This window comes from Bipolaris sorokiniana, assembly GCF_000338995.1.
Source record: "Bipolaris sorokiniana ND90Pr unplaced genomic scaffold COCSAscaffold_8, whole genome shotgun sequence".
NCBI lineage: Eukaryota > Fungi > Ascomycota > Dothideomycetes > Pleosporales > Pleosporaceae > Bipolaris > Bipolaris sorokiniana.
In genome coordinates, this window is record NW_006911902.1 from 523887 (window position 1) to 534597 (window position 10711).

The 10711-nt window shown below is 49.3% G+C and overlaps 4 protein-coding genes across 4 annotated transcripts; all 4 read left to right on the top strand.

The window, feature by feature from the left end:
• The first annotated feature begins 1231 nt into the window (after positions 1-1231).
• On the top strand, positions 1232-2790 carry COCSADRAFT_37338 (uncharacterized protein). Its single transcript, XM_007702204.1, has 4 exons — positions 1232-1855; positions 1914-1942; positions 2010-2485; positions 2542-2790. Exons 1-4 carry the CDS (start codon positions 1381-1383, stop codon positions 2594-2596), a joined length of 1035 nt encoding a protein of 344 aa, XP_007700394.1. The 5' UTR covers positions 1232-1380; the 3' UTR covers positions 2597-2790.
• Positions 2791-4161: 1371 nt separating this feature from the next.
• COCSADRAFT_91678 (uncharacterized protein) lies at positions 4162-5665 on the top strand (the record flags this gene model as incomplete). Its single annotated transcript, XM_007702454.1, has 4 exons — positions 4162-4337; positions 4409-4575; positions 4643-5424; positions 5486-5665. 4 exons carry the CDS (start codon positions 4162-4164, stop codon positions 5663-5665), a joined length of 1305 nt encoding a protein of 434 aa, XP_007700644.1.
• Positions 5666-6095: 430 nt separating this feature from the next.
• On the top strand, positions 6096-7392 carry COCSADRAFT_143708 (uncharacterized protein). The gene is made up of 2 exons (XM_007702455.1): positions 6096-6274; positions 6351-7392. The coding sequence occupies exon 2, from the start codon at positions 6354-6356 to the stop codon at positions 7182-7184; it is 831 nt and encodes a 276-aa protein (XP_007700645.1). The 5' UTR covers positions 6096-6274; positions 6351-6353; the 3' UTR covers positions 7185-7392.
• A 902-nt stretch (positions 7393-8294) lies between these two features.
• On the top strand, positions 8295-10653 carry COCSADRAFT_358050 (uncharacterized protein; the record flags this gene model as incomplete). The annotated part of the gene is made up of 6 exons (XM_007702456.1): positions 8295-8388; positions 8449-8708; positions 8755-9021; positions 9074-10129; positions 10182-10295; positions 10355-10653. The coding sequence occupies 6 exons, from the start codon at positions 8295-8297 to the stop codon at positions 10499-10501; spliced, it is 1938 nt and encodes a 645-aa protein (XP_007700646.1). The 3' UTR covers positions 10502-10653.
• Positions 10654-10711: the final 58 nt, after the last annotated feature.

Here is a 10711-nt window from a genome sequence, read left to right on the forward strand (position 1 = left end):
GGCACGTGATGTAGGCACGTGATACAATCACGTGCTTTCACTCCACGGGCGCAGCCCATTACAAAGATAATAGAAATAATCTTGTTTTAAAACAAAGTATTTTTATATCACAAAAAATTAATAGATAATATATCTCTATCTTAATATATATTATATATCTCACTAATCTAACTATATATAGCACTTGTTAGTATATAAGATCTAAAAATAGCAGCGCGAAATATTTAGTTAGAATCTAGAAAAATTACTTCTCGAACTTTAGCATGTTTTGTAGCCAGGAATAAGCTTACTAAGCATTACGTAATATAGTCATTATAAACTCCTTGATATCTAGTTTTCAATGGACTAACCCGTTTAAGTATAGGTGCTCTATAAGCTGAGTTATCATCTTTTAAAAACTATTACTTTTTTAACTACGTTTTTTTTTTGTCACCCCCCTGTAGTAGGAGGCGAAGCTCTTAGCTACTACTACTGTACCCTGAATAACTAACTACAACCACATAATGAAAACATATATTTCAAATGTACTCAGTCTCTTCACATACTCCCATAAACGCAAGCCCAATAACATTTCTCATTCACTCAGCGGTACTCAAGCCTGCAACCAGCACACTAGTACCCAGATGAATAACCATATTGAATCCCCTCTATTATTTGTTTTCGTTAGTATTATTCCTCCAACTACTGACTCTTCCCATTCACGTGGTTTCGCCAACAACTGTCATCTCTTGCATGTAAGAGTCTCATCACTCTTTCATGCCGATCCTCAACGACATCGGAGGCTATCGCATCTCCGAGCTGAAGAGGAACAACAAGGGTCCTCCTCGCTTGCATGCAACCGTTGCATGCAGATGTGGGATGGATGCATGCCGACGCCACGCATCTAGCCGCCCGGCCCGTACGTACCAACTACTTATGCAGAAGGCGACGTGGGGTAGAAAACAGTTAGCAGAGTGAAGTTCATACCCGTCAAACTTGAGTCTTAGTATTATGGGGTCGAGTGGAGGAACAGAGATCGCTACCGAAATTGTCAAATGGTCAAGTCAACGGGTACGAGGCCCGGGGGGCCTGACGGCGTTCGCCGTTGCATCCTTTCAGATGATGCTAACCCCCATATGAATTGTTGCCGATACCCTGAGGATTTGTGAGGTCGGGGCAAAATCGCTGTGGTGCGTTAAGCGGGGTCTTGTATTGATTTGCGCCCTACAGGTTGCGAGCCGCGGGGCTCTTCTTGTGGCACGGTTCACGATGGGTGTATAACTTTGGATGTTGCCCCTCTGTATATGAAGCTCGAATAACAAACCACGTACTATATTCAATTTAAAGTTCTTTAAAATCATTATCAGTGCACGGGACAAGTCCTTTCAACAGCTGAAGAAAATGGCCACTCCATCCCAACCGATCTACCTCGCTGTGTGCCAAAAGCACACGCAATCCACCACTGCGGAGACGCTCGAGGCGCTGTCGGAGCAGTGCCTCAAAGCCTCAAAGGCAGATCCCTCGCCAGATTTGATTCTCTTCCCCGAGGCCTACATCGGTGGTTACCCACGAGGCGCCACGTTCGGTGCTGCCGTGGGAGGCCGTACAGCTGAGGGCAGAGAGCAATATCTCAACTACTACAAGGATGCCGTTGACCTAGGTGATACGCCCGAGGGAGCGGGAGAAAAGTGGGTGAAGAGGGAATTGGAGGGGCAGGAGGAAGGAAGTTCAGGGAGGGTGCGGCGGGGCGACGGTACGCGAGAGAAGCTCGAACAGGTAGCGAAAGAGACGGGGATCTTCATTGTTACGGGGTTAGTTGAGCGGTCTGGTGGTACTTTGTACTGTGCCGTTGTCTATGTTTGTCCTAAGTTGGGAGGTGGGTCTTACGCGTATTGAAGCTACAGGGATACTAGGAGGAGCTAACATTGTACCAGTAATTGGCAAGAGGCGAAAGGTGATGCCAGTAAGTTTACCCTTTTAAGATTCATGCTGATCATTCCAAACTTGAGAGGCTGAATTACGATTATCAGACTGGAAGCGAGCGCCTGATCTGGGGTCAGGGACAGCCGTCCTCGCTCCGTGCTGTTACAACCGACATCAAGGGTGTCCATATCACGCTGGCGGCCGCAATCTGCTGGGAGAACTACATGCCACTACTGCGTCATTCTCTCTACAGCCAGAATGTCAACCTCTATCTGGCGCCGACAGCGGACGCGCGTGAGACTTGGTCGGCTCTCATGACGACCGTAGCTTGTGAGGGGAGATGCTACGTCCTGAGTGCGAACCAATGCTTGAAGAAACAAAACCAGCCGGCCTGGATCTACGGGGAGAAGGCTGAAAGCGAAGACTTTGTGTCCCGAGGTGGTTCATGCATTATATCTCCGCTAGGAGAGATACTCAAAGGGCCTCTGTGGGAGGATGACGATAGCATGATGATGGTCGCAGCTGACTTTGATGATTGCTTGAGGGGCAGATTGGACCTAGATGTCGCTGGAAGTTACTCGAGGTATGGTTGCTTTCACGCTTGGCTTTTTAGTGTACTTTTACTAATGTAGTCAACAGAAACGATTCGTTCAAGCTGAGCGTTACGGGACTCGACATTAGCCCCCCACTTTGAAGGTTGCCTGGCTTTGCGAGCAGTATGTCGGTATCGGAATAGTAATCCAGCTTCCGCCGAGGTCAGCTTGTGTAACATAGCTGCAGCACAAAGACCACGGATGATGGATTACGAATTGTGCGACATTGCTGAGACTTTAGTTGTTAGTATAGTCGCATTCCAGGGAAATGATACGGTCCACCAATTCAACCATGAACTATACACCATGACTCGAGTGAATGCATGATTACAATAACCGTTTCCATGTGAATAGGAGCGTACGTACGCCTACCGAACCACCCCTCAGCCAAGAGGGGCCTTGCAGAGGTCTTAGAAAATTGCGGGCCGCGGGCGGAGCGGACCGCCTCCATGTCATTTCGAGGACAAACTAGACAGCTTCTTCGCACCACAAGTCTGCGAGGAACGGCCGGCCTTGCGTGCATGTGTTTTGCATGCAGCATTTCCTTAGCAGAAATCCTATGCGCAGGTGGTCGGGTCTAAGCCCAAATTAGGCTAGTGGATTTTGGATGAAATCCGGTCGCACGGCATGTGCCGCACATGAGGCTGAATGGATTCCTTTACCGGCACTTGTAAGCGCCAAAAACAACAACCATTAACTCATTTTGGATATCTCCACCGTTATACCAGGCGAATGAGAGACTTACGCGAGGTGCATATGGTGGGCCTTTCCAGCGAAGCAAATCGGATCCCATCTAGCACGGCTGACAATGGGTCATGGACTTGTGCTTTGCCACTGCCAACAAGGACTAAAGGCCAAGCTGATGAAACAGGAAGCCTGCTTCCGACATTTACAATCATCAAGCTGTCCCGTCCAACAGTCAATGGTGCTATTGTACATATTCCTTCGCTCCACCTCGCACACCGCATATGCAATCTCATTGGCTCAATTCGCAAAGACAGGAACGACGATATCGGCCGCAGGGTCTCGCAGATCCCTTACGTTTCACAAAAAAAATAGCGGTCAATCTTACAAGATCTAGTCAGCATCGGGTTGCAAAGGGCGTGCAAAGTCCCTGCATATAACAAGCCAAGACGAAGCCTGCTCCCCGGACCCGCCGCGTGCAGAGCCCCTCACAGCTATTAGCGCTGGGCGTTTTTTTACCGAGTCATTCAATCTATGCCAAAAGACCGACCGTTACATTCGTTTGTACAATGTGTGAATCATCCAAAAGGGCCATTGTGCTTCATTGGCGGAATATAATGCTCGTTTGTTTCTGTAGTGGGGTAGTAACTGAGTAGATGCTGGTGACGGGAACCCACCTGAGTGCTTATTACCTGGTAGGAAGTCGCCTCCAGTACCTTTTTCTCTTACCCTTTCTTCTTACCTTATCTGCCCTCGAGTGCGAGTGGCGAGTGCATCCCGTTGCCCCACGTGTTGTCGAACGTGCCCGTTTGACCAGGTTTGCCTGACTCCCTCACTACTCACGCAAACATACGAAGTCCACGAATCTGATTTCGATTGGAAGATCGCTTTGCCTTTTACTACTGAGAATCAAGTAGGGAAGGGTCATCAAAACATATCCGTCAATATGGCCACTTCTGCCGATCGTGTCAAAGAACCCACTATGTTTTCGGAACCCGCAGATGATTCTCAAAGCGATTCCATTGAAGAAGGGAATGGGGGACAGCTAGAGCGAGAGAAAAGCAGGGCAAGTTGGAAAGACCCGGGTCCGCCTCCAGATGGTGGGCTTCGCGCCTGGACTCAGGTCCTAGTAGGACATCTGGTCATCATGAACACCTGGTGAGATACTCTAACACCCGACTTTCACTGCATAGCAAATATGAATCGGAATCATTCTAACATCAATCCAGGGGCAATATCAACTCGTTCGGTGTCTATGAAACCTACTATGTGGATTTCCTGAAGCGTTCTCATGCCGATGTAGCATGGATAGGGAGCGTGCAGGTCTTCTTAGTGTTCTTCATCGGTACATTCTCAGGCCGTTTGACTGATGCAGGATATTTCCGTGCAACCTTCGGTGAGTGATGAATTCTTCAAATATCACCTCGTTGTGACGAAAAGAATAAACCGCTCATGCTTCGCAGCATTCGGAACCGTATTGACTTTGCTCGGTATTTTCATGGCCTCTATATCCACACAGTACTGGCACTTGTTTCTTGCTCAGGGAATCTGCGTCGGTGTCGGTGCCGGGTGCCTATTCTGCCCTGCTCTCGCAATTGTCTCGACGTATTTTGCGAAGAGAAAGATGCTGGCCATTGGCATTTGCGCATGTGGCAGTGCGACGGGCGGATTGGTCTACCCAGCCATGTTTCAGCAACTAGTCCCAGCGGTTGGCTATGGCTGGACCATGAGGGCGTTGGGTTTTACGACTACAGCTTGCTTGGTCCTCTCGAATATTTTGGCCAAACCAAGACTTCCGCCTTATAGTACGGGACCAATCGTCGATCTTGCTGCGTTCAAAGAGGCGTCCTACAGCCTGTTTGCAGTCGGCATCTTTCTGACTTTCTGGGGCGTTTATTTTGCTTTCTACTATGTGAGTTCGTTCGGTGTCGACATCATCGGTATACCTCAAAACGAGTCATTCAACTTGTTCTTGGTGCTCAACGGTGTTGGTATCATAGGTCGCACTCTCCCTGCTTACCTAGCGGACCGATACACTGGACCCATGAACATCCTTCTTATGGTCACTGCTGCTTCAATCGTTTGCGCCTGGGCGATGATTGGCATCACATCTCGAGGAGGGCTATATGCATGGACTGTAGTTTATGGTGTTGTAGGAAACGGCCTTCAGGCAATGTTTCCAGCTACTTTGAGTAGCTTGACGACTGATTTGAAGAAAGCGGGAGTGAGAATGGGCATGATCTTTGTAAGTTTTCAACACAGGACGCAGTATGTTAAAGGAAAATGGCGACTAACCAGGACTGCAGACGATTGTGAGTTTCTCAGTCTTGACAGGTCCACCCATTGCGGGTATTTTGATCACGAAGAATGATGGTCACTATGTTTACGCCCAAGCATTTGCAGCAGCATCTATGGTTGCAGGCTTCCTCCTGCTATGCGGGGCCAGGATTGCGGTGACTGGCAAAGTCTTGTTCTACAAGATTTAGGGACATGTGGCTGCCATGAAGGATTCGAGGGTCCGAAGGATTCAGAGTGATATTCGGTTGCGTTACCAGAAGCGTCGTCGAGGAGATGAGTATGTGGGAATGGGGATAGTATAGTAGTACTGGATATCAAACTAGCTTTGAATATAAAAATGTGGAGAAGAAATAGAGCTCCTGCACCTGTACCAATTCGTTAGGTAGAAGGGCATCCACATGATAACATGGGTCCAACCAGTGCCGCGGCATTGCAGGGTGATGAGGTGCGGCGTAGCACAAGCGGGTGGGTTGAATACGCAATCCACCCCACTGGATCGAATTGGGGCTGCTCATCCGAAAGCGGCAAAAGGCAGCGCCCTGCGGTCTTGGCAAAAAAATCTAGATTGTGACGAACGAGTGGCGCGTGGGTGCGCGGGTAGTGCACGCCCTCGCTTACCAGGTACAGTAGGTGTTGTTGCAGTCATGTAACATGCACGTAAATAGCCTGGCCATCGCCCACGGTTCTGCCACTCTGTTCAATCACTCCTCTCAAGTTTCCAATTCAACGAACGATACCTCTCCTCATCTACCTACTACTCCAATCTGTCGCGAAAAGTATTCCAACGTTTCTTCAGGGTACGTATTAGCTGCCCTTCGGCCCCTTATATCCGGAAATATACGTAGCAACAGCTTACTAACTTTCTCATCACAGACAATGACTGAAGCAACGCAACTCGTCTACCAAAAAGATGGCCAACGCCTGCTTCACGGCGCCAAAGTCGTCTCTATCGTCCCAGTATCCGAACTCCCGCCACCAGATAAAGACCTGGTGAAAGATGCATCAGACGTAGAACACGCCATAATTACAGACTCAACCATCTTCCATGTCCAGGGCGGCGGCCAACCCTCAGACATCGGAACCATGGCCCCTTCAGATGACGCAGCAACCAAAGACACGCCTACATTCCAAGTAAAATCCGTCCGGCAACCCGCCGAAGGCAACCAAATCCTGCATTTCGGCCGCTTCGACCCCTCCAACGGATCCTTCAAGGTACCTTTTACCCCGGGAGACGCACTCCAGCAGCACGTAGATGCAGAGAAGCGACTGCTGCACTCACGGCTCCACAGCGCCGGCCACATCATGAGCCTCGCCATCCACGCGCTCTGCCGCGAAGGCGTGCTACCCCCGCTCAAAGAATCAAAAGCATCGCACTACCCGGACTCTGCTTCTGTCGTTTTCATTGGAAGCCTGGAAGCAAAGCACAAAGACGTTATCCAAGCCAAAACGGACGAGTTCGTCAAGTCTGCGCGGCCGATTAAGATTCATTGGTGGTCGATGGAGGAGCTGATGCAGAAGTGCTATGCAAGTGAGGGGTTTACGTTGCCTGAGGGGGAAACGATGGGGAGGGTGGTGGAGATGGAGGGGCTGGGGAGTTATCCGTGTGGTGGGACGCATGTGCAGGATTGTAGTCAGGTGGGGAGGATTGAGGTTAAGAAGATTGCAAGGTCCAAGGGGACGACCAAGGTGTCGTACCGTGTTGCGTAGGATCTCCTTGGAGTGGTCGCGGATGTATCGAATGATGAATTCATGGGTTAGAGATGGCCTTTGTGGGGTGAAGACTTCAGGAGTAGAGTTGTAGCTATGGTCGTTTGTCATTTACTCGTAGTAGCCCCCAAGCCTAAGAATTTATGTAGAGGGAATACAGTACAACTTAGAAACTTATCCCAAATCAATAGCACTATCTTAAACATCGTTTGAACAAAGAATTAGTGTGCTTCTGCTTTTCCAATAATCTCAGTTCATTGAATTGAAAAAGTTTAAGTTGCGAATACACCCTACTCTATTGACATTTAAGATTATAACATACAAAATCTCTCCCAAACGTTCTCCATTAGTGGCTGGTGCTTACTATAGATATTAGTCTCCTTTTGTGTAATTTTTCTTCAATACCAGTCTTAGATTCGGGAAGTCCCAAGTTGGGGCGCTGGAATATGTCCTTGAGTTAAGGGTGCTGTTGAAATTGACTGCCTCTCGAAAACACGCAGAGACTGTGGCTGGGAGGATAGTCCAGATCCTGCTGGGGTCAGGGAGAGTCTGCTGAAGATGAGACTGTAGGGCGGAGATAAATATAGGGATTTTCTCCAAGATTTGAGCGAATATAAGATTTACAGTTAGATGCAGAAATGTTTTTCTAACATTCTCCAACTTGCTCACTTCGTCTTCACATCGTGTGCCTTTTTAAAGACATGATCAGAAGCATCAACGATCGAGTGGTTTTCATAAAGGAGCATGTGTTGGAGGAAGAATGACGGGGCAAATATTGGCTTGAGAATACCTGCGATACTATCAGAATGCAGCGCGTTAGTATATAGACAGTTCGTAGTGTAAGTGTGAAGAAGAGGGGAGGCGCACGTTGCGGAGGCTGGCAGTGCGGCTGACATGGACGAGCTTGGGCCAAGTCGACCAACGTCACCGTTGCCCTGCCGCCTGCCTGACTGCCGTGAGGGCCTGGAGCTCCACTCTACTCCAAGCTCTAGATCCTCGACACCCACACTTGCTGCCGCCCTGTCTTACTCACGCGCAGGTAGAAACAACAAAAAAGAAGAAGAAGACCTCCTCATCTTCCCTTGAAATTGCCGCAATCCTATTGGCGCCATGTGGGACGACGAGGACAATAATCCATATGGATCCTTTGCCCGCCACGATTCAAACGCTTCAGATATCCCCGGTCTGGCTTCACCAACTGCCCGTAAGGCTTCTTGATGCCCGGTCAAGTGACTGCCAGCATGGTCAACTGACACCAGCAAAGTTCCGTATCGTCCCGCCACTCCTCCCTCCGAGGCATCCTCCCCCGCACATGGCTCGCCAGAGTATATCAGCCAGCGCGACCTGAGCGATATCGACTACAATGAGGATCGCGCCGATAACCTAGATGCAAAGGCGCCTAAGAAGGGCGGTTATGATGCGCGCGTAGAGCAATGGCTGTATGAGCAGCGGGACCAGCTCATTCTGATTACAGGTGCGGGGAAAGACGGTGTAAACTACATACAGTACACCATCAATTGTGGCGTAGGTGGAGATGTCGTCGCGCATGACAAGAGGCTAACGGGCATAGGGTCTTGAGGTCAAGCGCAGATATTCCGAGTTCGCATCACTGCGCGCTGAACTGGTCAGACTACACCCAACACTCGTTGTACCGCCGATCCCGGAGAAACACACCATGGCCGACTACGCCGCAAAACCGACAAAAGCAAAGGAAGACGCCGGGATCATTGAGCTGCGAAAGCGCATGTTGGCTGTCTTCTTAAATAGGTGTAGAAAGATGAAAGATATCTTGGAAGATGGTGTCTTTTGGAGATTTCTCGATCCTTACACGAGCTGGGTACGTTACTCCCATGGAATTTCTTTGTATGTGCGGAATTGATGTGCGCTAGGCCGACGTTCTAAATAGTCCACCCATCTCCAACATCCCCAAACAGATCCTCAAAGCACCCCCACTAGATCCCGCAAATCCCACGCAAGCGCATAGCTACCTCCCTGTTCCCTCATCATCCGCCAAACTCAAATCTGGCGGCGCAACTTCTAGCTCCGGCACGCCAGTAGCGCCTGCCAACAATGCAGCTTTGCCTTCAGCAGCCGCGCATACCACGCCAGGCCCCGCAATCTTTGGTCGTTTCCCTCCTGAGACAAGAGACATGTCAGAAGAAGAATTGGATCCATACTTTGTTAGTTTCGAGAACTCCTCGAAAGACCTGGAAAACTTGCTGCAGGGCCCCATGGAGAAGGTTAACAGGCGGTTACTTATGCATCTGGGAAACTGGGGAGAAGACATGGCTGATCTTGGTGCGCGATTCAACGCCTTCTCACTTTCCGAACAAACGCAAACACTTGCTGCCGCCATCGAAAAGGTCGGACAAGCAGTCGATTCGACTTATATCGCAACCACCGAACTATCTTCATCTCTCAGCGCAAGCTTCTCAGAGCCGATGCGTGAAAGCGCGCAATTCGCCGGAGTCGTACGTTCCATTCTTCGATACCGAGTACTCAAGAGGATACAGGAAGATATGACAAAAGACGAGTTGGAGAAGAAGCGCAACTTGCTTGAGTCACTAGAAAGAAGTGAGGCGGAGTCAAAACGCCTGGAACAACATCTGAGCGGAGTCAGCCACGCGCCCTCAAGGAGTCGTGCGGCTTCATACAGCTCACAGCGTAGTGGTAGCGACCCCGATCAACAAGGCCGGTCAGAGGATGATAGGGCATCGATAGACTCCGACTTTCCTCCCACACATAGTGACCCGCCATCAAGCGCTCAAGGGGCTCCTGATAGTTACTCTCCGCCCTCCAACCAGCACAAGAAGACAGCAAGCGGGAACTTTGTAACTAACAAGTTATTCGGTTCTATCACGCATGCATTCAGAGGTATGGCGGACGTTGATCCAGAAAAGACACGGCGGGACCAGATAGGCAAGACGAGGGATAGTCTGGTTCAGGTAAATACATGAGGCAAAGCATGAACATGTGGAAGACACTAACAACAGATAGCTCGAACAAGCACTGGGTGTCGCAGAGAAAGATACCAAGGATGCAAGTGCAGGCGTGATGAAGGACTTGCGGAGATTCCAGAACGAAAAGGAAGAAGATTTGCGACGATACATGGTAAGCAACCTAACCCCCCTGATCACGGTCTGTATGCCAAATACTGACCACTTTTCTAGATGGAATTTGCACAATGTCACATTGACTGGGCAAAACGCAACAAGGCAGCATGGGAAGAAGCAAGAGCCGAAGTCGAGAACATTGTGCCTCAGCCCGGCGAAGAATACCCCCGGACGTCTGACGATTTCGATGCACGAGAGCAGTAGTAATGGGTAATAAATGGTCGGGTAACAGCATTGATTGTTTTGTAGATTCTTTCGCAAGCAAGAACCGTAATGCCCAAACAGCTTGTAGAGAATCCGAGTCCAAAGCTCTTCCAAGTCCACAAAAAAAGAGCTTATATTATGCTCAACTGATTGTTAACAACAACGCCTATATATGTGTATATGCTCATGAATGTTTTTACAGCCAGAAAA